Genomic DNA, 23,623 nt, shown 5'->3' on the forward strand with positions numbered 1-23,623 from the left:
CCTTTCCAAATTATGTACAATCAATTGAATTTACCACATGTTGACTCCAATCAAGTTGTAGAAACATCTCAAGGATGATCAATGGAAACTGGATGCACCTGAGCTCAATTTTGAGTATCATATCAAAGGGTCTGAATACTTCTGTAAATAAGGGATTTCTGTTTTTATTTTTAATACTTTTGCAAAAAATCTAAAACTGTTTTCGCTTTGTCATTACGGGGTATAGTCTGTAGATTGATGAGAGGAAAAAATATATTTTATCAATTTTAGAATAAGGCTTTAACGTAACAATGGGGAAAAAGTCAAGGGGTCTGAATACTTTCCGAAGGCACTGCATATGGGATGTTCTTTATATCAAGTAGCCAGTAAATACGGAAACATGTAGGCTATTGACCACGGCTGACTCCGTCACAGCAAACTTAATGAGGCATGGTACTGGCAGTTAAACTCATCCCAGTTTAGGAGCTCTCAATAGACCAGTGAAGGTCATTCTACCATTACATGAATGTCTAATAGGCCTATGTGTGAATACTAACTGTGTAGCATGAGCTAATGCAGCCATACGTCTATTTCTCATATGAAGCACCGCCGGGTACACTCGATGAAGCAAGATGAGCTGTCATCTTGGTATATGGGAAATATTCTACCTATCTAACGAGGCAGAATTGGCCAGCCCATAGCTCAGAGCTAGCCCGCAGCGCTGACGAAGGGACCAGAGCCATGATTAGTTCCAGTATCTTGTCATTCGTTGCCAGCATCAATGTTGAACAGAGGTTTTCCAGGTCCCGCCCGTGCTCAGTATCCAGGTAGCATAACATGAAAGATTTAGCATGGAACATCAGTCGTCGTCAGTAGAACTAACAGTGCTTTGTCGTCTCTTTCATCTAGGGGTGCCTTGCAAAAGTATTCATCCCCCTTGGCGTTTTTCCTATTTTGTTGCATTACAACCTAATTTAAATGGATTTTTATTTGGATTTCATGTAATGGACAAAATAGTCCAAATTGGTGAAGTGAAATTTTTCAAAGTTTCAAAAAAAAAAAAAAAAAAAAACACATCGGAAAAGTGCTGTGTGCGTATATGTATTCACCCCCTTTGCTATGAAGCCCCTAAATAAGATCTGGTGCAACCAATTACATTCAGAAGTCACATAATTAGTGAGACTGCACACAGGTGGACTTTATTTAAGTGTCACATGATCTCAGTATATATACACCTGTTCTGAAAGGCCACAGAGTCTGCAACACCACTAAGCAAGGGGCACCACCAAGCAAGCGGCACCATGAAGACCAAGGAGCTCTCCAAACAGGGCAGGGACAAAGTTGTGGAGAAGTACAGATCAGGGTTGGGTTATAAATCCGTTATTAAAAAATAGAAAGAATATGGCACCACAACAAACCTGCCAAGAGAGGGCCGCCCACCAAAACTCACAGACCAGGCAAGGAGGGCATTAGTCAGAGAGGCAACAAAGAGACCAAAGATAAACCTGAAGGAGTTGCAAAGCTCCACAGTGGAGATTTGAGTATCTGTCCATAGGACCACTTTAAGCCGTACACTCCACAGAGCTGGGCTTTACGGAACAGTGGCCAGAAAAAAGCCATTGCTGAAAGAAAAAAACAAGCTAACACGTTTGCTGTTCGCCAAAAGGCATGTGGGAGACTCCCCAAACATATGGAAGAAGGTAATCTGGTCAGATGAGACTAAAATTGAGCTTTTTGGCCATTTAGGAAAACGCTATGTCTGGTGCAAACCCAACACCTCTCATCACCCCGAGAACACAGTGAAGCCTGATGGTGGCAGCATCATGCTGTGGGGATGTTTTTCATCGGCAGGGACTGGGAAACAGGTCAGAATGATGGATGGCTCTAAATACAGGGAAATTCTTGAGGGAAACCTGTCTCAGTCTTCCAGAGATTTGAGACTGGGACAGAGGTTCACCTTCCAGCAGGACAATGACCCTAACCATACTGCTACAGTAACACTTGAGTGGTTTAAGGGGAAACATTTAAATGTCTTGGAATGGCCTAGTCAATGCCCAGACCTCAATCCAATTGAGAATCTGTGTTATGACTTAAAGATTGCTGTACACCAGCGGAACCCATCCAACTTGAAGGAGCTAGAGCAGTTTTGCCTTGAAGAATGGGCAAAAATACCAGTGGTTAGATGTGCCAAACGTATGGAGACATACCTCAAGAGACTTGCAGCTGTAATTGCTGCAAAAGATGGCTCTACAAAGTATTGACTTGGGGGGGGGGGTGAATAGTTATGCACGCTCAAGTTTTCAGTTTTTTTGTCTTATTTCTTGCTTGTTTCACAATAAAAAATATTTTGCATCTTCAAAGTGGTAGGCGTGTTATGTAAATCAAATGATACAATGATACAACCCCCCCAAAATATATTTTAATTCCAGGTTGTAACAACAAAATAGGACAAATGCCAAAGGGGTGAATACTTTCTCAAGTCACTGTATGAGAGTACGGTTAACATGTGAGTGTCCATAATGCAAACGATACTTAAGAGAGCATGCAAGATTAAAGGGAAGGAACATTTTAGTGTATTTCAGACTGAAGAACCATTTAAGCCATCATACGGACCGCCTCTGGAAAAGGTCAATGCAACTACAACACCTTCGCCTTGGACTCAAACTTGTGCTACTGAGAGAGGAGAGATACGCTTTTCCGTAGGCCATGACAGTAGCGGTAAGATTGATCCTGATTAGGCTACGCACATAGCATAAAACATGTAGTATACTAACAACGCCCCAAAACTACAACTAAACGGTAGCTATGTGTAACCACGTGTACTATCTAATTTGCCCAATATCACTAGTGCTAAATCTAGCAGTAGCTGATGTATCTTGTGCATGCACAGAAGTGCAAAGTGAGAGTGACACGATCATCTAAAACTTAGGTCTACAATAAGTTCTACCTGAGCTGATGGCTATGTCTAACGTATATTCCGGGAAGCTCTGAGAGAAGATCGATGATGACCTGATAACAAGAAGAGATAGACCAAATAGATATTGAAATATATGCATGTATATTAGTTAGCTCGGAACAGAAGCGGCAAGTATAGCTATAATTGCACAGTATTTCAGACCTGCACGTTAAATTGAGTGTTTTTAGCTAAATGTATAAAGGAAGGTTCCAGAATGATAAACCTACAGTCAGAATATGTACGAAATTGTAAGTGTGACTGCCGGTGCAAGTCACACTAGCTAATGTGACTGGAAGACACCATAAATGTATAGCTAATACTATAGTGTCTTGCAGCGGTCTGGTGTCCCGCTCGACACATAATAGGCTACTGATATTGATTGCTGCACTAAACAAATTAGCGGCCGCTTGAGACCAAATACTATCAAATCGCCGTGATGAGCACCATCTTGCTCATGTCACCAAGAAAACATTGGTACTCACTGTATATCGACCCATAAAGGCTAGTGTAGGCTACTTCCTCCTCTACGGGCGAGCAGATTTCTCTGTGATGGGGTGTGTTAACCGAGCGCACGGACTCTGCCCGAAGCCGGCATTGGAAACAAACAAAGTATACAATACTTTAGCTAGTTGTAGCCACTATTGACAACAGTAGAGCGGCGACGTGGATTGCTCCTCGCAGTCAGTGACATCCCCTCAGCAGCCAGACATGCCACTTGAGCATATTGAGCATTCGTAAAAAAAAATCATATCAGAAAACCGCAGTATAGCGAGAAACGTCTAGTTACAGCAGCAATGCAGCAAACGCGTACTAGCAAAAAGCTGAGGCGGGAACTCAGGTTCACTATCTGAACTGGCTAAGCTTTATACTAGGTCTACACTCCCATTTTCATGAGATCCAACAGCACTCTGACCTTATTTAATTTTACTTTGACTTTCTCTGGCCTCTGGTCCTTTTTAGACCATCTCCCTGCCCATCGTGGTCATCTCCAACGTCAGCCAGCTGCCCAGTGGCTGGGCCTCCATCCTGTGGTACAACATGCTGACCAGCGAGCCCAAGGTAGAGTACAGTGCATTCATTCTATTTAACCTTTGTGTCACGCCCTGACCTTAGTTATCTATGTTTTCTTTATTATTTTGGTTAGATCAGGGTGTGACTAGGGTGGGTATGCTAGTTTTGTATTGTCTAGGGGTTTTAGTAGGTCTAGGTATTTGTAAGTCTATGGTGGCCTGATTATGGTTCCCAATCAGAGGCAGCTGTTTATCGTTGTCTCTGATTGGGGACCATATTTAGGTAGCCATTTTCCCTTGGGTATTTGTGGGTTCTTGTCTATGTGTAGTTGCCTGTTCAGCACTCATTTGTATAGCTTCATGTTTCGTTATTTTGTTAGTTGTGTTCATTCTTATATTAAAGAAGAATGTACGCATACCACGCTGCGCTTTGGTCTCCTCCTTTTGACGGCCGTGACACTTTGTTTAAACTTTATTTATTTGCATTGAGATCAAATCTCATTGCAAGAGAGACCTGTTCAGAAGGCCCACCCATTAGCCAGTCTAAATCAGATCAAAAATTGACAGTACACAAACGCACTGCTCTCCTTTTCTGTCTCGCTCGTGTCCCTGGTCTGTCCCAGAACCTGAAGTTCTTCCTGAGCCCTCCTGTAGCGTCCTGGGGTCAGCTGTCTGAGGTGCTGAGCTGGCAGTTCTCCTCTGTCACCAAGAGGGGGCTCAATGAAGAGCAGCTAGGCATGCTGGCTGACAAACTACTGGGTGAGTCATGATGGGGGATTGGCTTTTGTTATCATACTTCTAATAATGTTATTGTAAATCAACCAAACTCCCTATATTTGGATGATGAGGTAAACATTTTCTAACAGGCCAGAAAGCACAGCGGAATCCTGAGGGCCTTATCCCCTGGACTAAGTTCTGTAAGGTAGGTGACTACAATATATACAGAATACAACATCTTTACAGTTCACAGACACAACAATATAGAAGGACCTAGTAATCCATCTAGACATCTGAAGACACATTGTCTACTGTAGAGTCTCAGTGAGAAGAGCTTTCCCTTCTGGCTGTGGATCGAAGCTATCCTGGACCTCATCAAGAGACATCTGCTGTCCCTATGGAACGATGGGTGAGTTATTTCATTATCAGTCGATTGAACATTATCGTTATCGGAGAGTTGTAGAATGGTATCTATAGCTTGCCACAACAGACTTCATTCTGTTAGAGCTGCATCTGCAAAATTTCCTAGTACAAAAGCAAACAATTACACTTAAGCTCTAATTAGTTGAGGAATGCTCAATTCAGTTCTCTTATATCGAGGCAGAGTTGCTTTGATGACTGGTCGAGGGATTTGGTAGCAACAACATTGAGTCACCATCAGTCGGTTCTTGTAAAAATGGAAGAAGCCCGTGTTTGTATTCAATAAAAGTTTGTATTAAAAGAGTGAATTTCAGGCCTCCCGGGTGGCGCAGTGGTCTAGGGCACTGCATCGCAGCGCTAGCTGTGCCACCAGAGTCTCTGGGTTCGCGCCCAGGCTCTGTCGCAGCCGGCCGCGACCGGGGGGTCCATGGGGCGACGCACAATTGGCCAGCGTCGTCCGGGTTAGGGAGGGTTTGGCCGGTAGGGATATCCTTGTCTCATCGCGCTCCAGTGACTCCTGTGGCGGGCCGGGCGCAGTGCGTGCTAACCAAGGGGGGCGGGTGCACGGTGTTTCCTCCGACACATTGGTGCGGCTGGCTTCCGGGTTGGAGGCGCGCTGTGTTAAGAAGCAGTGCGGCTTGGTTGGGTTGTGCTTCGGAGGACGCATGACTTTCGACCTTGCCCGTACGGGAGTTGTAGCGATGAGACAAGATAGTAATTACTAGCGATTGGATACCACGAAAATTGGGGAGAAAAGGGGGTAAAAAAAAAAAAATCAAAAGAAGAAGAAAAAAAAAAAGAGTGAATTTCAGCAACCCGCTGAAGGACCAACGTTGTTTTGGACAAACATATGTGATCAACAAAGGAGATGATTGTGGACAACAGGAAAAGGAGGACCGAGCACGCCCCCATTCTCATCGATGGGCTATAGTGGAGCAGGTTGAGAGCTTCAAGTTCCTTGGCGTCCACATCACCAACAAACTAACATGGTCCAAGCACACTAAGACAGTCGTGAAGAGGGCACAACAAAACCTATTCCCCCTCAGGAGATTGAAAAGATTTGGCATGGATCCTCAAAAGGTTCAACAACTGCACCATCGAGAGCATCCTGACGGGTTGCATCACTGCCTGGTATGGTAACTGCTCGGCCTCCGACCGCAAGGCACTACAGAGGGTAGTGTGTACGGCCCAGTACATCACCGGTGCTAAGCTTCTTGCCATCCAGAACCTCTATACCAGGCTGTGACTATAATCGAAGAGAATTGTCTTGGTAGATAATGTGGTCTGCATTTGATTGTAAGGAATTCTAGGTCAGGTGAACAAAAGGACTTAAGTTCCTGTATGTTGTTATGGTCACACCATGAGTCGTTAATCATAAGGCATACACCACCGCCCTTCTTACCAGAGAGTTGTTTGTTTCTGTTGGCACGATGCGTGAAGAAACCGGGTGGCTGTACCGACTCTGACAACGTATCCCGAGTGAGCCATGTTTTCATAAAACAGAAAATGTTACAATCTCTGATGACTCTCCGGAAGGCAACTCGTGCCCTAATTTCGTCCACCTTGTTGTCTAGAGATTGGACATTTGCAAGTAATATGCTCGGAAGCGGTGTATGGTGTGCTCGCCTTCTCAGTCTGACCAGTAGGCCGCTCCGTCTGCCTCTCCTGCGGCGACCGCGTTGTTTTGGGTTGGCCTCTGGGATAAGATCCCACGTCCAGGGTGGAGGTCCGAACAAAGGATCTGCTTCGGGAAAGTCGTATTCCTAGTCGTAATGTTGGTAAGTTGACGTCGCTTTTATATCCAATAGTTCTTCCCGGCTGTATGTAATAACACTTGAGATATTCTGGGCTAACAACGTGAGAAATAATACATAAAAAAACAAATTACTGCATAGTTTCCTAAGGACCTGAAGCAAGCTGTAACGATGTTCCTCCTCCTCTTCATACGAAGAGGAGGAGTGGTGATTCGACCAAGGCGCAGCGTTGTGATATGACATGATATTTATTTAAACAAGACGAAAACAAACTATACTTGACTAACTAACAAAACAATAAACGATGTAGACTGACCTGAACGAAAGAACTTACATGTAACACGAAGAACGCACGAACCGGGAAAACAGACTACACAAAACCCGAACGAACAAATGTGGCGCAACATACACAGACACGGAAGACAATCACCCACAAACTAACAGTGTAAAACAGCCTACCTATATATGATTCTCAATCAGAGGAAATGAATAACACCTGTCCCTGATTGAGAACCATATAAGGCTAATTAACCAACACACTCCCACATAGAACAAACACAGACTGCCCATCCCAACTCACGCCCTGACCAACTAAACACATACAAAACAGGTCAGGAACGTGACACAAGCCGACTATCTCTGTCGGCGCCATCAGCCCTTGTATGATGGCACCAACAGAGATGGCCGGCTTGCTTCAGAGGTCTTGTAAGTAAGCATTTCACTGTAAGGTCTTCACCTGTTGTACTCGGCGCATGTGACAAACAAAATTTGATTTGATAAAACCAAGATTGAACTCTTTGGCCTGAATGCCAAGCGTCACGTCTGGAGGAATGCTTCACCTGGCACCGGTGAAGCATGGTGGTGGCAGCATCATGCTGTGGGGATGTTTTTCAGTGGCAGGGACTGGGAGACTAGTCAGGATCGAGGGAAAGATGGTCAGAGCAAAGTACAGAGAGATTCTTGATGAAAACCTTCTCCAGAGCGCTCAGGACCTGAACTGGAGAGACTTGAAAATGGCTGTGCAATGACACTCCCCATCCAACCTGACAGAGCTTGAGAGGATCTGCAGAGAAGAATGGGAGAAACTCCCCAAATATAGGTGTGCCAAGCTTGTAGCATCATACCCAAGAAGACTCGAGGCTGTAATCGCTTCCAAAGGTGCTTCAGCAAAGTACTGAGTAAAGGGTCTGAATACAGTTTATTTGTAATTATTTCTAATAACCTGTTTCTGCTTTGTCATTATTATAAAAATAAAAATAAATTATTCAACTTTATTTAACATGGCAAGTCAGTTAAGAACACATTCTTATTTACAATGACTGCCTACCGGGGAACAGTGGGTTAACTGCCTTGTTCAGGGGCAGAACGACAGATTTTTACCTTGTCAGATCGGGGATTCGATCCAGCAACCTTTCGGTTACTTGCCCAACGCTCTGACCACAATGCTACCTGCCGCCCCATTTTGGGGTAGATTGATGAGGGAAAAAAACAATTTAATCCATTATAGTATAAGGCTGTAACGTAACAAAATGTGGAAAAAGTCAAGCGGTTTGAATACTTTCCAAATGCACTGTACATTTACCGAATTGTTGAACAATGTGAATTTCCCCTGTCAAATAAACATAATAAAAAGTGAAGAAATGTTGTTTATTCTCTTGTTCTCTCCCACTACAGTTGCATCCTGGGCTTTGTGAGTAAGGAGAGGGAGAAGGCCATGCTGACTGGGAAGTGTCCAGGCACGTTCCTGCTGCGCTTCAGTGAGAGTAGCAGAGACGGAGCCATCACATTCACTTGGGTGGAACACGACCTATACGGTGAGTCTGTGAAAACACACACACACAGCGGCCCTGTAGGCAATTACAATTAAAAGGTTGATATATTTTGAGGTGTGTGTGTATCGCAGATAAGCCTGTATTCCATGCAGTGGAGCCCTACACCAAGAAGAAGCTGTCTGCCGTCTCTCTGCCTGACATCATCCGAACCTACAAGGTGATGGCAGCTGAGAACATCCCAGAGAACCCACTCCGCTTCCTCTACCCAGACATCCCCAAAGACAAGTCCTTCGGAAAGTACTACACCAGGGCCTCCGAGGGTAAGCAGCCAGCGACCTCTTTGTTTCAATCCTCTGAATATTAAAATAAATAATATATGCCATTTAGCTTTTATCCAAAGCGACTTTCTCATACGTGTATACATTGTATGTATGGGTGGTCCCGGAATAAAGAAGCATTACTGAAATCTACTTCCATTGTCCCACAAAGAGTGGCGGAAAATTCTTCTCTCTTCAGTTTGCTCCTGAATCATTCACCTTGGTAGCAATAGTGTTATTTTTGATTTACACAAAGCCACTGTAAGGACCCGGATGTCTGTTTGGTAGTCCATTGTGGTTGCGTTTTATGACCAACCTCTGAATCACTTTTCTCTGTATAGCATTGAACGACCATAGGAGTTGGCTATAAATCACAAACAGATCCGGGACAAGTGGTCTTATATCGCTGGTCCACCATTTTTATTTTTCAGCATCGGAGCCCATGGATGTGGAGGGTTCCAGCGTCACAGGATACATGAAGACAGAACTCATATCAGTGTCAGAAGTGTAAGTCTAGAGTATCCCTCATCATGCTCATTATTAATTTCGTTAAAGGTGAAGATGCCATAAATACTGTATTTGTATTTTCGACTGTAGTCTGGTTTGGGTATGATTGATAATCTGACTTAACTGTTATTTTCACAATGCGTTTTAGTCACCCATCTAGACTGCAAGACAACATGATGCCCATGTCGCCAGACGTGTTCGGAGAGCTGAAGAGGACTGTTGCACCAGTGCTCCAGTGCTGGAGTAGTCCTAAGGACATTGACGCTGTGGTGAGTAAAACTTCCCCTCTGGTGTTTAAAAAAACGTTTATTCAATTCAATTCAATTGCGGTCTGATGCCAAACACTAAGAATTGATGAACAATGCCATCATTTGCGAATATGTCTCTTGCATTTCTCGTCCATTATTGTTCTTTATCATACTACTTGCCTCAGGCGTCTGATCTCAGAGAGTTTTTACCTGAAGACTTTCAGGTATTGTCAATGGTGCCCCTTTCTCCGAATAAGCATGTCTTTGCTAGTAATAACAGGCTGTGGGTGACGTTTCAATTTTGCAAAATAATCACCGCTGCTGGCAAACCGTACCTACTGTAGTAGCTTATAGTAGTACCTGCAGTACAACTGTTTTGTGTTTTCAGCTAGAGGCTCATGTATGCATGATTGTCTGTAGTCTGCTACATTTCCTGACCGGTAGGCAACATCCTCTAAAAATGCTTCAATCCCTTGAGATTGAATTTGTAATACGCACATTCATGGCATTTATTTTGTCCCTCTGACCAATGGTAGCTTTGTATCCATTAAAGACATTTTGCTCATGTTGACCTTTTTATCATCCTCTGTAGATGACACCTGACTTGGACTGCAACTGAGCCAACAGACATGTGTGACCTGATCTTTTAGTCCAGGAAATGCTTCAGTATAAAACATTTCATTTTTATCCTTTACTCTCCTTGAGCTTCGGTAGTCACGTTTCAGAACAAATACTTTTGTACCGAGTCAGTTTAGAAATATACATTATATATTACACTTTACTGAACTGGAAACAATTCATAATTTTGTGATTTGTATAAACTTAAAGCACTTAACAACATTGCCTTTAGAAGGTATTCCCATATTTTGTTACAGCCTGAATATAAAATGTATTAAAGCTTTACACACCCTATAATCTCAAAGTGGAATTGTTTTTACAAATGAATAAAAAATGTAAAACTGAAATGTCTTGAGTCAATAAGGATTCAACCCTTTTGTTTTGGCAAGCCTAAATAAATTCAGGAGTAAAAATGTGCATAATAAGTTGCATGGACTCACTGTGTTTAACTGTGTTAAAGTAGTGTTTAACATTCATTTTGAATGACTACCGCATGTCTGTGTCTGTAAGGTCTTTCAGTTGAGAGGTGAATATCAAACAGATTCAACCACAAATGTAACGATGTATGCTGAGAGTCGGGGAAGCAAGTTCAGGGAGTGAATACATTTGAATAAATAAATGAACAAAACAAGGTACACGAACAGCGCACCGACATGAAACAGCAACAATGACGACTGGGGAAGAAACCAAAGGGAGTGACATATAAAGGGCAGGTAATCAAGGAGGTGATGGAGTCCAGGTGAGTGTCGTTATGCATGTAACACTGGTGACAGGTGTGCGCCATAACGAGCAGCCTGGTGACCTAGAGGCCGGAAAGGGAGCACACGTGACAACGAAGACCAGAGAGATTTTCCAATGCCTTGCAAAGAAGGGCAACCTATTGGTAGATAAGTTTTAAAAATGACATTTGAATATCCCTTTGAGCATATTAATTACACTTTGGATGGCATATCAATACACCCAGTCACTACAAAGATACAGAAGTCCTTCCTAACTCGGAGAGGAAGGAAACTGCTCAGGGATTTCATTGTGAGGGCAATGGGGATTTTAAAACAGAATTTAATGGCTGTGATAGGAGAACTGAATATGGATCGACACCATTGTAGTTACTCTACTATACTAATCTAAATGACAGCCAAAAGAAGGAAGCTTGTACAGAATAAAAAATATTCCTGTTTGCAATAAAGTAAAACTGCAAAGAAAATGGCAAAGAAATGAACTTTTTGTCCTGAATACAAAGTGTTATGTTTGGGGCGAATCCAACACAACACATCACTGAGTACCACTCTTCATATTTTCAAGCATGGTGATGGCTGCATCATGTGATGGGTGTGCTTGTCATCGGCAAGGAGTAGGGAGTTTTATCAAGACAGCATTGAATGTTCCTGAGTGGTCTAGTTACAGTTTAGACTGAAAATAATTAGGTTGACCTGCACCTACACAGATAAACAATATAAACACTCATACATATTATGCTTCTTGTGCAACAGGGACTGGGGAGACAAATCCGATGAAAGCAACACGGAACACTTGAGATGAGTTATTCAATAGCAATATCATATTCATTCATCAAATCACAAGTATGTTGCCTTTAATACTGGAAGCATTAACTAACAATGACCAAGAATGCAACTAGAGGGAGGCACAGATCACGAGTGGTACCAATTGCTTATGTCCCTATACAACAAGCCAGAGCAGTGGTCACCATCGAAAGTCTCTGCCAATTCTGTAGTTCTAGTTTAAACCAAACACCATGCAACTGTATCAAACCAAAACATTTTTGGAAATGGTTTAATTTCCTTTTTCCACAAACCAATAAACTACCTCAATATGATTTCCTTTCTTCCAATCTTTCATGTTTGGCCCCAAGGACAGACGTAGTCGGCGGCTCTCATATCTTTTTCATTGACTGTGAGAGAAAGTTTTGTCTTCTCACCTGTATAACGGGGATCACCTTGTCATTGTGGGTGTTTACTGTGCTATGAAACCTAGCCTTTGTTGCCATCAAAACAAGTCCCTCAGGGTATTGTTTGGACTGAGGGTTATGTCAATGTTAGCTCCATGGCTACTGAGTAAATAAGGGTAGCGCACAATATTTTGACCATAAGATAAAGTTCCTTGTTTGTGTTACCATAATTTTTGTAAATCTTCAAAGGAAAACTTAATTTGCCCAACAGTTTGCTTCAATGGATTATTATCAGTTTTACAGATGATTAAAATACAATTGAAAGCAAGTTTATTCAATGGGTTTATACACATTACAATGTAAAATACATGAATGATGTAGATTGTTATTGGGTCAAGGTAATTCAGAAAATCATGGCTGAATTTCCCTTTGAGAGTAAAGTGTATTACTCTTACTCTTCAGTGCCTCTTGTGGCGATGCCCATGGCCTTCTCCATGACCACTACCACTACCATGACCATGGTGGTCTCTACCACCAGGGCTGTGTCTGCCTCCATGGTCACCACTGCCTCTGTGGTCTGGGGGGGTAGCAACCCTCTGGAAGACCATGGTCCCCCCCCCCCCCCAGAGTGGTGGTCTTTATCCCCAGGAGGACAGCCCCCTGGTCCCTTGGTCCCCCTGATCTACTTCATACCCTGGGGGGTGACGACCACCTAGGAGAGAGAATCAGTCAAAAGGAGAATTATCATTTAAACACTGCTAGGCAAAATATGTTCATAAAATGTTGAATGCAGTGCAGACAAAACAATGAGGATATCTTACCTGAGCTGCTGCCAAACATTTTCAAGTCCCGGCGATGAAATTTGTTACTTTGGTAAGAAAATTGCAACAAAGGATTCCGTTTTATAATATAATGTTTGATCATATTAATATAAGGCTATAAAACAGATTAACCTGCCCAAAAGTTCCTTGTTCGAAATCTAAAGTTATTCCAATACATTACATGTAATCAAAAGAATAATGAATACTCATTTGAGATATACAAATACTGAATATATGCCAGAAAGCAAAAATAAATAATGCATGTATTTTAGTTTTAACATAGAACGTAGATTAAATGAAGAGTGTACACGCCTGTAACTGGTTGGTAAGCAGCTCTCGATTCTGTCCTTTGTCTTGTGTGAGGGATGTTCTTATTTATAGGAACTGGATAAACTACACCCTTTTATTGCCGTCATGTCATCCTGGCTGTTGTACTACACAGGTGGAGCTGAGGTATGGACGGGGTTCATATCCCGAAACGCATCACTTTGTCATTCAGAAGCAAATAATACTACTCTATCATTTTAGCTTCATGTCGAAGTGGAAGAGAGAAGAAGAAACCTTGTAGTACTATTCTATTTCGTGTGATTCAGGGCGGCAGGTAGCCTAGAGGTTAAGAGGTTGGGCCAGTAACCGAAAGGATGCTGGTTTGAATCCCCGAGCTAAGTAGGTGAACAATCTGCCGATGTGCCCTTGAGCAAGGCACTTAACCCTAATTGCGCCTGTAAGTCGCTGTGGATAAGAACACTGTGACATCCTGGCTTGGTGTAGGCTGCTGCTATACAGTACATTACGTAAGTATTTAGTGAATTCCTAACAAAGCAAAGGAGCACCATTGAGGAGTATTGATAAAGCATGTATTTATGTGAACCCAGTTTATTTGCAATAGAATTGATGGTTGTGAAAGCCTGGTTTGAGGCCTAGGCAGGCAGCGGGTGATGCTTTGGTAATGTGGTAACTTCTTCACTTTTTTCTCTCTGCAGTATCCAGGACTGCATTAGCACTCTCCCTGGCCTCAGTAAGCAGAGCTGATGCTCTCTGTTGAGTCTGCAAAACACAAAACACGATTGTATGAGTATAACTATGTAATAAGCCACTGACTCTCACCAAAATCTGGTTTTCCAGTATTGAAAGATTACCTACGTAATCCTTTTGGAGTCAGAAAGACCTACAGGCTACATTGTAACTTACAGTCACTTTGAAGGACTCATCTGTGATATCCTTGAGGTTGATCACAACGTTGTAGTAGGCTCCAAACACTGCTGTTTCCAGGGCTTTAGCTGCTACCTGCAACGCCACGAAAAAGAACCATATAAGGAAGATGTTTTTGTAGGCTGTCTACAGTATAATGCATGTCATAGCTCTGGGGCATCTGTCAGAAAACGTTTTGCAACCATACTTCATGGAGACACTTATGGGTGTCCTGGTGTGATGAAATGCTGTTTTACAGTATGCCAGTAGGGTGGTATGTGAGTATAAGCAGTTGGCACTTTCACGTCTGCTCCCGCTCTTCCCCCCCCTGGCGCTTGAGGGCGCCAGGCTGCCCTGCATCACGCACTCCTTCCATCTACTACGCACACCTGCCTCCCCTCGTCACGCGCATCAGCGATATTGGACTCACCTGGACTCAGCCATCACCTGTTTATTTCCTCCCTTATATTTATCAGTTCCCCAGCTCTGTTCCCCGCTGCAGCATTAATTGTTTTTTTTGTCAGGGTTACCTGTTTGCTAACGCTGTTACTGTCTCGTTCCATGTCCGTTATTTATTTATTATTTTACTCCCCGTACCTGCTTCGTCTCTCCAGCGTCATCCATGTGACAGGCACAAAACAAAATGTTCCACAGTCATTTATGTATGTCGGTGTTTCCCCTCAAGCAAATAAGCAACTGCATAGAAGTCACTCAGGTATGCTTGCAAAGTTGCAATGCAAAGTCCATAGACAGGGACTCTGTTCATGGTTTCAGTCACTGTAAAACCGTCTCTCATACAGTACCTGGAGGTCAGACTTGCAGGCCACGTTTCCGTAGATCACCATTTCCTTTAGACAAGGCCACAGCAGGTTGACTCGTTCAGCCAGAGACAGTGGGACCGCCACGGCCTGCTTCAGACCCTCCTGCATGGCAGCTTCCCTCCTGCGGCAGGAACAGGGGTAGGGTTAATGGGAAGGCAGGAGTAGGTAGGAATAGGCGAAGAGGCAGGTCAGAAGCAAGACCAGGGTAGGGTCAGAGGCAGGATTAGGCGTGGGGATAGGTATAAGGTATAGGAAAGAGGAAGAGCAGAGAGGTGAGATAGATTTGGAGCATGACAAGACTACACCATGACTACAAGACTACACCTTACTTACTGTTAGACCAGATGAGCTGACCGTAAAGGAACTACAGTAAACCATTCTTCTTTGGGAAAGCCTGCTTTATGTGTTTACAGGGATGGGCCAGGTTGCTTGCCAGGTAAAAGGAGGTGACGTGTGAAGACAGGTGAGGATGGGATACAGGAGAATGTACAGTAATGAGTTTCCATAGATGTCAATCTGAAGTAAAGATGGTTTGAAATAGTTCCAACGTGCTGTGCTGTTTGTGTGTGTGCGTAATTACACATCTACTTTAATGACATGCTTCTCTGACATCTTGGATTCGACAGAACTGCCATATATTGTAGCATGGCAATCACCTTTTAACTTCATCTGTTGTGTTCCTTGGCATCTTCAATGCAGCCTGAAAACGAGAAAGTTAAACCTTATAAAACAGGAGTAAAAGAGAACTGCATACAGTGTCAGCAAAGCCTATACAAGCCACATTTATTCTCACATCACAATTAAACGCGTCGTGCAATACCATCAGCTTTCAACTAAATTCAACAATGGCACCACCACACCCTGTGGTGAAAATGCAACAGCCGTTTGACATGAGACCGGCTATAAACTATGACTAGTATGTTAGATGGAAGTGATTCATTGACAGGTTCATTGACAGAGTCAAAAAGATCTAGATAGTTGTACTAAACTCTTCCCTGTTCCCTGAAGGTTATATCAACACTCCTTTTCCACTAAAAGATTACATTCCACTACATTTTCATAGCAAAGCCACAAGACAGCAAACATCAAGATCATACCTTGGTTCGAACCTTCAAAGTAAGCATTTACAAGAAACAAAAACAGCTTTTATCACTCGTTCTTCACCTGAACTTTTATCATCAGAAGAAATATTCATCATATTTTGTATGACTCTCTGCTTAGCTAAAAGGCTGGGCAGGGTCGCATCAGGTTGTGTCGCATCGAGCGGCAGGTAGCCCAGCAGTTAGCACGTTGGGGCAGTTAGCGCGTTGAGCAAAGGCACTTAACCCTAATTTGTTCCAGGGGCTCCGTACTACTATGGCTGACCCTGTAAAACAACACATTTCACTGCACCGGATAATAAAACTTTTTTTTTTAAATTCAAAGCATAAGTTTAGCTAAGTCTTTTTTTCTTAGCCTGGAATCCAATCTGAATATGCTCTGAAACCGAATAAAGTGAAACAATAGTGAAAAATATTCAGTTAGGATTTCAGTCTAGTTTTTCCCGGTATAGTTCCTGCTTTCCCTAGCCCGGTTAACCCAGACTGAAGGCTTCAATCTGGTTTAACCATGATATGTTTTCCTCTCACCATGTAGCGACTGAATGCCTTGGAGTCTGCGTCCACCATGACCAGCAGTTCATTCATGGCCTGATGGAAGGGAGGGATGAGTCTCCTCATGATGCTGTCCAGGCTATCAAACTGCCTCTTGCCATAGGTCATCTGACCCACCATGGCTCCCAGAGCAGCCCCCTGAAATGCACACACACACACACACACACACACACACACACACACACACACACACACACACACACACACACACACACACACACACACACACACACACACACACACACACACACACACACACACACACACACACACACACACACACACACACACACACACACACACACACACACACACACACACACACACACACACACCTTTGACTCCTCCTTGTATTGTACATACTTTATATTGGTTTATTCCTATGTCCTGGGCAAGGTCATACGGGGAATATAGTCATCTACATGATATTAAAGATGGTTGTACCATTGCAGCGACGGCAGCAGAGACTGACCCTCCTCCTGGAGCAGCGGTTCTGGCTCCCACGCTGCGGACAAACTGCTGCAGAGACAGAGACACCAGACGCTTGTCCTCCTCAGTCCTCTCCACCATGTACCTAGAGTCACAACCATAGAAATTGATTTGAATGACTAGAATGGAAAAGTCCCATAGGCCATGGAAATAGTGCACTCATTGGTACTCACTCTATGATTCTCTCTTTGGGGACGAAAGGCCCAAGTGAATCAAGCCCAAGTTTACTGATGACCAGACGGACTTTGTGCTCCTCCTCCACAATGAAGAGCCTGTCTCTCTGGATGTAGAAATCAGCACAGTCCAGCATGGCTCTCAGAGGCATGAGGCCTACAATCTGAGAGCCCACCACTGGCAGGTTCAGGTCCTGGGGAGAAGAGGAAGGAAGGAGAGGTGTCAAATTGGCTCAACTTTTTGACATTATTAGTTGCCCTTATGTCACTGGTTCAAACCACCAGATCAATGAGAGGGTTTTGCACAATAATGCTGTACTGTTTTCAGCTGCGGTTGTTGTTGTGGTTGTGGTAGCTCCTTACCTTGGCCGCACTGCAGATCTCTTCGTAAACAGTGTGGACGGGCGTCAGCTCAAAGTCCAGGATGTTGGTGGACACCTGGGCTATGTTCGCCTCTTCCAGGTACCATCCCATTCCCTGCACCTTCTTCATCAGACCCGGCTACAATACAAAATCAATAATGTTACTGCCTTTGGAAGCAGACAAGGCATATGACTCAAAAATAGACTTTTATTAGTTCAGCGTCAGTTATAAAGAAGAGGAAAACAATAATGTCTTGTAAAAATGAGAGGAATCTCTTCCAAAGCCAAAGTAGCTGTGTGTCATTCATCTCTGACATTGGGCGATCAAGATGTACAGTAGCGAGCCTACCCTACCTGGTCTTTGCTTCTGCCTTGTTCCCGGATATCTAGTGCGATCCGATGGGCTTGTTCCTTGGTGCTGAGGAGGTTTATGTTGTAGGCAACCAGGAATTTGCGAGCCCCTGCTACTGTAGCTCCCCAGGAGGCCACGAAGGTGGCAGGGCCATAGTCAGGAGCCCACTCTGTCCTCTTCAACTGAGGACAATAGACACATCGGCATCATTTAGTGCTTCCAACCCCTCTTAAACATTGTGTGTTTGAGCTACAGACTTTGTTTTTTTACATTGGATTCGTCTGTTTCTTCTGCATCAGCCGATACCAAACATTAGCCTGGGGGTTGAACCATTAGCCTGGGGGTTGAGCAGTGTTAATGAGACAAAGGCGGATCCAGAAAATGGTTATTCTCACAAAAACATCTGTAAAGTCTGAACGGTTTGAGCTAGAAACTATTATGACCCCAGTATGAAAAGCTAAGACTCTCATGAGCTTTGCTCTATGGCGCTCACAAGCCACACTAGAGTCATTAGAAAGGTAAGGGATCTTCTACATAGAAAATCATACACAATTATTGCACATTGTGTGTGACACTGTAATAAGCTCACATAGTTGCTGTCACAAACACCAAACTCCACATAGTTGTCACTGACTAATTATTAATTTCCCACTGAGCAAACAATCTACTTACAGCATTCTTATAAATAAAATTTGTATCACGTTTTTGCTTGGCGGACCTTATTTTTTATTGACATTTATTGACAATAAAACTCATGAATGCAACTGTTTATGTCAACCTGTTTTGTGTTCCACGTGTGTCCCTGGTTGTCTTGAAAACAAAATGGTAAAACACTTCAATGTGAGGATATAGAGTTGAAGTCGGAAGTTTACATACAGTTAGGTTGGAGTCATTGAAACTCGTTTTTCAACCACTCCACACATTTCTAGTTAACAAACTGTCGTTTTGGCAAGTCGGTTAGAACATCTACTTTGTGCATGACACAAGTAAATTTTACAACAATTGTTTACAGACAGATTATTTCACTTATAATTCACTGTATCACAATTCCAGTGGGTCAGAAGTTTACATACACTAAGTTGACTGTGCCTTTAAACAGCTTGAAAAATTCCAGACAATGATGTCATGGCTTTAGAAGCTTCTGATAGGCTAATTGACATCATTTGAGTCAATTGGAGGTGTACCTGTGGATGTATTTCAAGGCCTACCTTCAAACTCAATGCATCTTTGCTTGACATCATAGGAAAATCAAAAGAAATCAGCCAAGACCTCAGAAAAACAATTGTAGACCTCCACAAGTCTGGTTCATCCTTGGGAGCAATTTCCAAACGCCTGAAGGTACCACGTTCATCTGTACAACCAATAGTACGCAAGTATAAACACCATGGGACCACGCAGCTGTCATACCGCTCAGGAAGGAGACGCGTTCTGTCTCCTAGAGATGAATGTACTTTGGTGCGAAAAGTGCAAATCAATGCCAGAACAACAGCAAAGAACCTTGTGAAGATGCTGGAGGAAACAGGTACAAAAGTATCTATAGCCACAGTAAAATGAGTCCTATATCGACATAACCTGAAAGGCCGCTCAGCAAGGAAGAAGCCACTGCTCCAAAACTGCCATAAAAAAGACAGACTACGGTTTGCAACTGCACATGGGGACAAAGATCGTACTTTTTGGAGAAATGTCCTCTGGTCTGCTGAGACAAAAATAGAACTGTTTGGCCATAATGACCATCGTTATGTTTGAAGGAAAAAGTGCGAGGCTTGCAAGCCGAAGAACACCATCCCAACCGTGAAGCACGGGGGTGGCAGCATCATGTTGTGGGGGCGCTTTGCTGCAGGAGGGACTTGTGCACTTCAGAAATCGATGGCATCATGAGGAAAGAAAATTATGTGGATATATTGAAGCAACATCTCAAGACATCAGTCAGGAAATTAAAGCTTGGTCGCAAATGCGTCTTCCAAATGGACAATGACTCCAAGAATACTTCCAAAGTTGTGGCAAAATGGCTTAAGGACAACAAAGTCAAGGTATTGGAGTGGCCATCAGAAAGCCCTGACCTCAATCCTATAGAAAATGTGTGGGCAGAACTGAAAAAGCGCGTGTGAGCAAGGAGGCCTACAAACCTGACTCAGTTACACATGCACTGTCAAGAGGAATGGGCCAAAATTCACCCAACTTATTGTGGCAAACTTGTGGAAGGCATTTGACCCAAGTTAAACAATTTAAAGGCAATGGTAACAAATACTAATTGAGTGTATGTAAACTTCTGACCCACTGGGAATGTGATGAAATAAATAAAAGCTGAAATAAATCTTTCAGTCTACTATTATTCTGACATTTCACATTCTTAAAATAAAGTGGTGAGTGACCTAAGACAGGGATTTTTACTAGGATTACATGTCAGGAATTGTGAAAAACTGAGTTTAAATGTATTTGGCTAAGGTGTATGTAAACTTCTGACTTCAACTGTATATGAGGGCAGAGCAATCAGATCACTGAAAGTAGTGAAAGTACTGCCTTTGATTTTTAGCTTATTTTTCGCTGATCTATGCTCTTCTACAATGAGGAAAATGTTGCCCATTGGGTATGAATACAATGAAGTTAGGTCAAACTCACTTTCTCAGACAAGGCCTCATACTCTCCTGCCCGGACAGAGGGAAGAGATCTCCTGTTCTCCTTCCTCGCTGCTTCTCCATAAAGATACACTATGGAGAAACGACAACGTGTCTTATTCACCTGTTTGTGGCTTTTTGAGAGCAATACCATATGGGAAAGAATACACAGAACCAAGGGGCACTGCACTGAAACTGACCTTGTGGCTTTGTCTACAGCAAAGTAAATGGCCAATATGTTAACTATAGGTCAATGGATCAGAGAGGAAAACCTACCAGGTACATGCAGCACATCTGTTAAGTGCTGGGCAAAAATGTTGGCACAGTTGACACAGTCCTCCATAGTGACATTCTGGACAGGGATGAAGGGACACACGTCCATGGCGCCCATCCGTGGATGCTCCCCTACAACAAACGCACATATTGTTCCACTAAACAACTTATCAACAGTACTTAGCCACACCTTATTTGCACTTAAAGTGAGGTGGAGTCACCCCTTATTTGCACTTAAAGTGAGGTGGAGAGGAGTCATGGTATTTCTGAACTATGGCCTTTGAACATACACTGCCCTTCAAAATTTTGGGGTCACTTTGAAATGTCCTTGTTTTTGAAAGTAAAGCACATTTTTTTGTCCATTAAAATAACATCAAATTGCTCAGAAATACAGTGTAGACATTGTTAATGTTGTTAATGACTATTGTAGCTGGAAACGGCAGATTTTTTATGGAATATCTACATAGGCGTACTGAGGCCCATTATCAACAACCATCACTCTTGTGTTCCAATGGCACGTTGTGTTAGCTAGTCCAAGTTTATAATTTTAAAAGGCTAATTGATCATTGGAAAACCCTTTTGCAATTATGTTAGCACAGCTGAAAACTGTTGTGCTAATTAAAGAAGCCACTGGCCTTCTTTAGACTAGTTGGCAGAGTTGCAAAGAAAAAGCCTATCTCAGACTGGCCAATAAGAAGAAAAGATTAAAATGGGCAAAATAACACAGACACTGGACAGAGGAACTCTGTCTAGAAGGCCAGCATCCCAGAGTTGCCTCTTCACTGTTGACGTTGAGACTGTTGTTTTGCGAGCACTATTTAATGAAGCTGCCAGTTGAGGACTTGTGAGGCGTCTGTTTTTCAAACTAGACACTCTAATGTACTTGTCCTCTTGCTCAGTTGTGCACCGGGGCCTCCCACTCCTCTTTCTATTCTGGTTAGAGCCAGTTTGCGCTGTTCTGTGAAGGGAGTAGTACACAGAGTTGTACAAGATCTTCAGTTTCTTGGCAATTTCTCGCATGGAATAGCCTTCATTTTTCAGAACAAGAATAGTCTGACAGGTTTCAGAAGAAAGTTCTTTGTTTCTGGCCATTTTGAGCTTGTAATTGAACCCACAAATGCTGATGCTCCAGATACTCAACTAGTCTAAAGAAGGCCAATTCTATTGCTTCTTTAATCAGCACAACAGTTTTCAGCTGTGCTAACATAATTGCAAAAGGGTTTTCCAATGATCAATTAGTGATAAACTTGGATTAGCTATGATAAAATTGGATTAGTTAACACAACCTGCCATTGGAACACAGGAGTGATGGTTGCTGATAATGGGCCTCAGTACGCCTATGTAGATATTCCATAGAAAATCTGCCGTTTCCAGCTACAATAGTCATTTACGACATTATCAATGTCTACACTGTATTTCTGATCAATTTGATGTTATTTTAACGGACGGAAAAATGTGCTTTTCTTTTAAAAACAAGGATATTTCTAAGTGACCCCAAACTTTGAACGGTAGTGTAACTGTTTCACTAAGTCATGTGAGGAGTCAGCAGTTTCTGTCTCTCTTTTTAGCTCTTACTCTCTATCTCCTACCTGAGTGTTTGGTCATATCAATGAGTGGGAAGGCAGTGCGTGCAGCGTTCAATGCACCCTCCACCACAGCCTGTGGCGAGCCTACGAAGGTGTAGACTGTACGGTTGGTGGAGGATCCAGGGTCCACGTCGAGCAGACTGCATCCCTCCGTGCTGGAAATGGCCTCTGCTATGGCATCAATCACCTGGAAGCAAGTCACATTGACTCTTAAAACATTTTCAGAAAACATTTTGTTGGTACCTCGAGATCATATTCAGGATTGAGATTATACTGTAAAATTGTTTGGAATTGGCTTGTTTGTTTGCTTAGGTATTCACAGTCATCATGAGGCCCCCTTGATTCAGAAATATAAATATGTAAATACAGAAAAATGTTAAATAAAAATGTTCTTGGTAATCAGACAGAAAGTCTTCTTACATGACCAATATAAAGCGATCATGTGTATTGTGTTAATCACACCACAGACTACTACTAACAGCTTCCTTCTGCTGTGCCAACAGGTAATCCACTTTCTGTATCTCCCATGCCTACTCACCTTTTTGTTCCGGCCCTCTGAGAAGTTTGGCACACACTCCACCAGCTTAGCCATGATGCGTAATAATCACAAAGTCGGGTAATCCGAGACAAGGAATCAGACCAATTTAAGGCAAAAGTGTATTCCCCCTTTCTCTCTGCTCCACGAGCACACACCAACCCATCCAGTCTGTCTCTTCATCCCCAAATGGGACATTTAAGCAGTCTGTCCATCTGTAACGCTGGTTGAATCATTAACTTGCTCCATTGTCCTCTTATCTAGGGCAGCTGGCAGTGATTCCCAGGCTGCTCTAGTCTAATATTTACCAGGACCTGGCGCGGATGGTGCCAGCCTCACATGCAACATTCACAGACACAAATCCCTGTTTCGCCATAGGTTAGACTTAAATACTGGAGCACCGGATGCGAAGGGTGAAGGAATAAATTCAGTATGATCAAAGGAAGTATCCAGGCTGACAGACGGATAGCTGGTGAACTCTCCACTCTAGCTGTTACCTCTGCTTTCTCACCACAGCCATAGTAAACACGGCTAAGTCCTATTGGATGA

At 43.0% G+C, this 23,623-nt stretch overlaps 2 protein-coding genes across 3 annotated transcripts in view; one reads left to right on the plus strand and one right to left on the minus strand.

Annotated features, from left to right (window-relative positions):
* LOC120033389 (signal transducer and activator of transcription 1-alpha/beta-like) overlaps positions 1–10,595 on the plus strand; it is a 30,724-nt gene extending 20,129 nt beyond the window's left edge. The window contains exons 15-23 of one of the 2 annotated variants that reach the window (XM_038979719.1): positions 3,896–3,994; positions 4,569–4,704; positions 4,812–4,867; positions 4,980–5,071; positions 8,511–8,650; positions 8,740–8,928; positions 9,357–9,432; positions 9,581–9,701; positions 9,866–10,198. In XM_038979719.1, coding sequence (XP_038835647.1) covers positions 3,896–3,994; positions 4,569–4,704; positions 4,812–4,867; positions 4,980–5,071; positions 8,511–8,650; positions 8,740–8,928; positions 9,357–9,432; positions 9,581–9,701; positions 9,866–10,024 — 1,068 coding nt within the window. In that variant the 3' untranslated portion in view covers positions 10,025–10,198. Of the gene's footprint in view, positions 1–3,895; positions 3,995–4,568; positions 4,705–4,811; positions 4,868–4,979; positions 5,072–8,510; positions 8,651–8,739; positions 8,929–9,356; positions 9,433–9,580; positions 9,702–9,865; positions 10,199–10,272 lie in introns of those variants that run through there. The other variant, XM_038979720.1, reaches the window with a different exon arrangement.
* Positions 10,596–13,881: 3,286 nt separating this feature from the next.
* ftcd (formimidoyltransferase cyclodeaminase) lies at positions 13,882–23,249 on the minus strand. The gene is made up of 13 exons (XM_038980020.1): positions 23,078–23,249; positions 22,543–22,726; positions 20,957–21,085; positions 20,685–20,773; positions 18,068–18,247; positions 17,715–17,852; positions 17,352–17,545; positions 17,134–17,263; positions 16,666–16,827; positions 15,694–15,737; positions 15,020–15,158; positions 14,217–14,312; positions 13,882–14,072 (listed from the first exon to the last, which is right to left on the minus strand). Exons 1-13 carry the CDS (start codon positions 23,129–23,131, stop codon positions 13,989–13,991), a joined length of 1,623 nt encoding a protein of 540 aa, XP_038835948.1. The 5' UTR covers positions 23,132–23,249; the 3' UTR covers positions 13,882–13,988.
* Between the last annotated feature and the right edge of the window lie 374 nt (positions 23,250–23,623).

This window comes from Salvelinus namaycush, chromosome 40, assembly GCF_016432855.1.
Source record: "Salvelinus namaycush isolate Seneca chromosome 40, SaNama_1.0, whole genome shotgun sequence".
NCBI lineage: Eukaryota > Metazoa > Chordata > Actinopteri > Salmoniformes > Salmonidae > Salvelinus > Salvelinus namaycush.

Excerpts from the sequence above, each read along its gene's own strand:
- ftcd (XM_038980020.1), bottom strand. The coding sequence starts at position 23,131 with ATGGCTAAGCTGGTGGAGTGTGTGCCAAACTTCTCAGAGGGCCGGAAC. Across the intron at positions 17,264-17,351 it reads CCCAAAGAGAGAATCATAGA|GTACATGGTGGAGAGGACTG; the intron begins GTGAGTACCAAT and ends TTGTGACTCTAG. Across the intron at positions 14,073-14,216 it reads ATGAGTCCTTCAAAGTGACT|ACTCAACAGAGAGCATCAGC; the intron begins GTAAGTTACAAT and ends TGTGTTTTGCAG.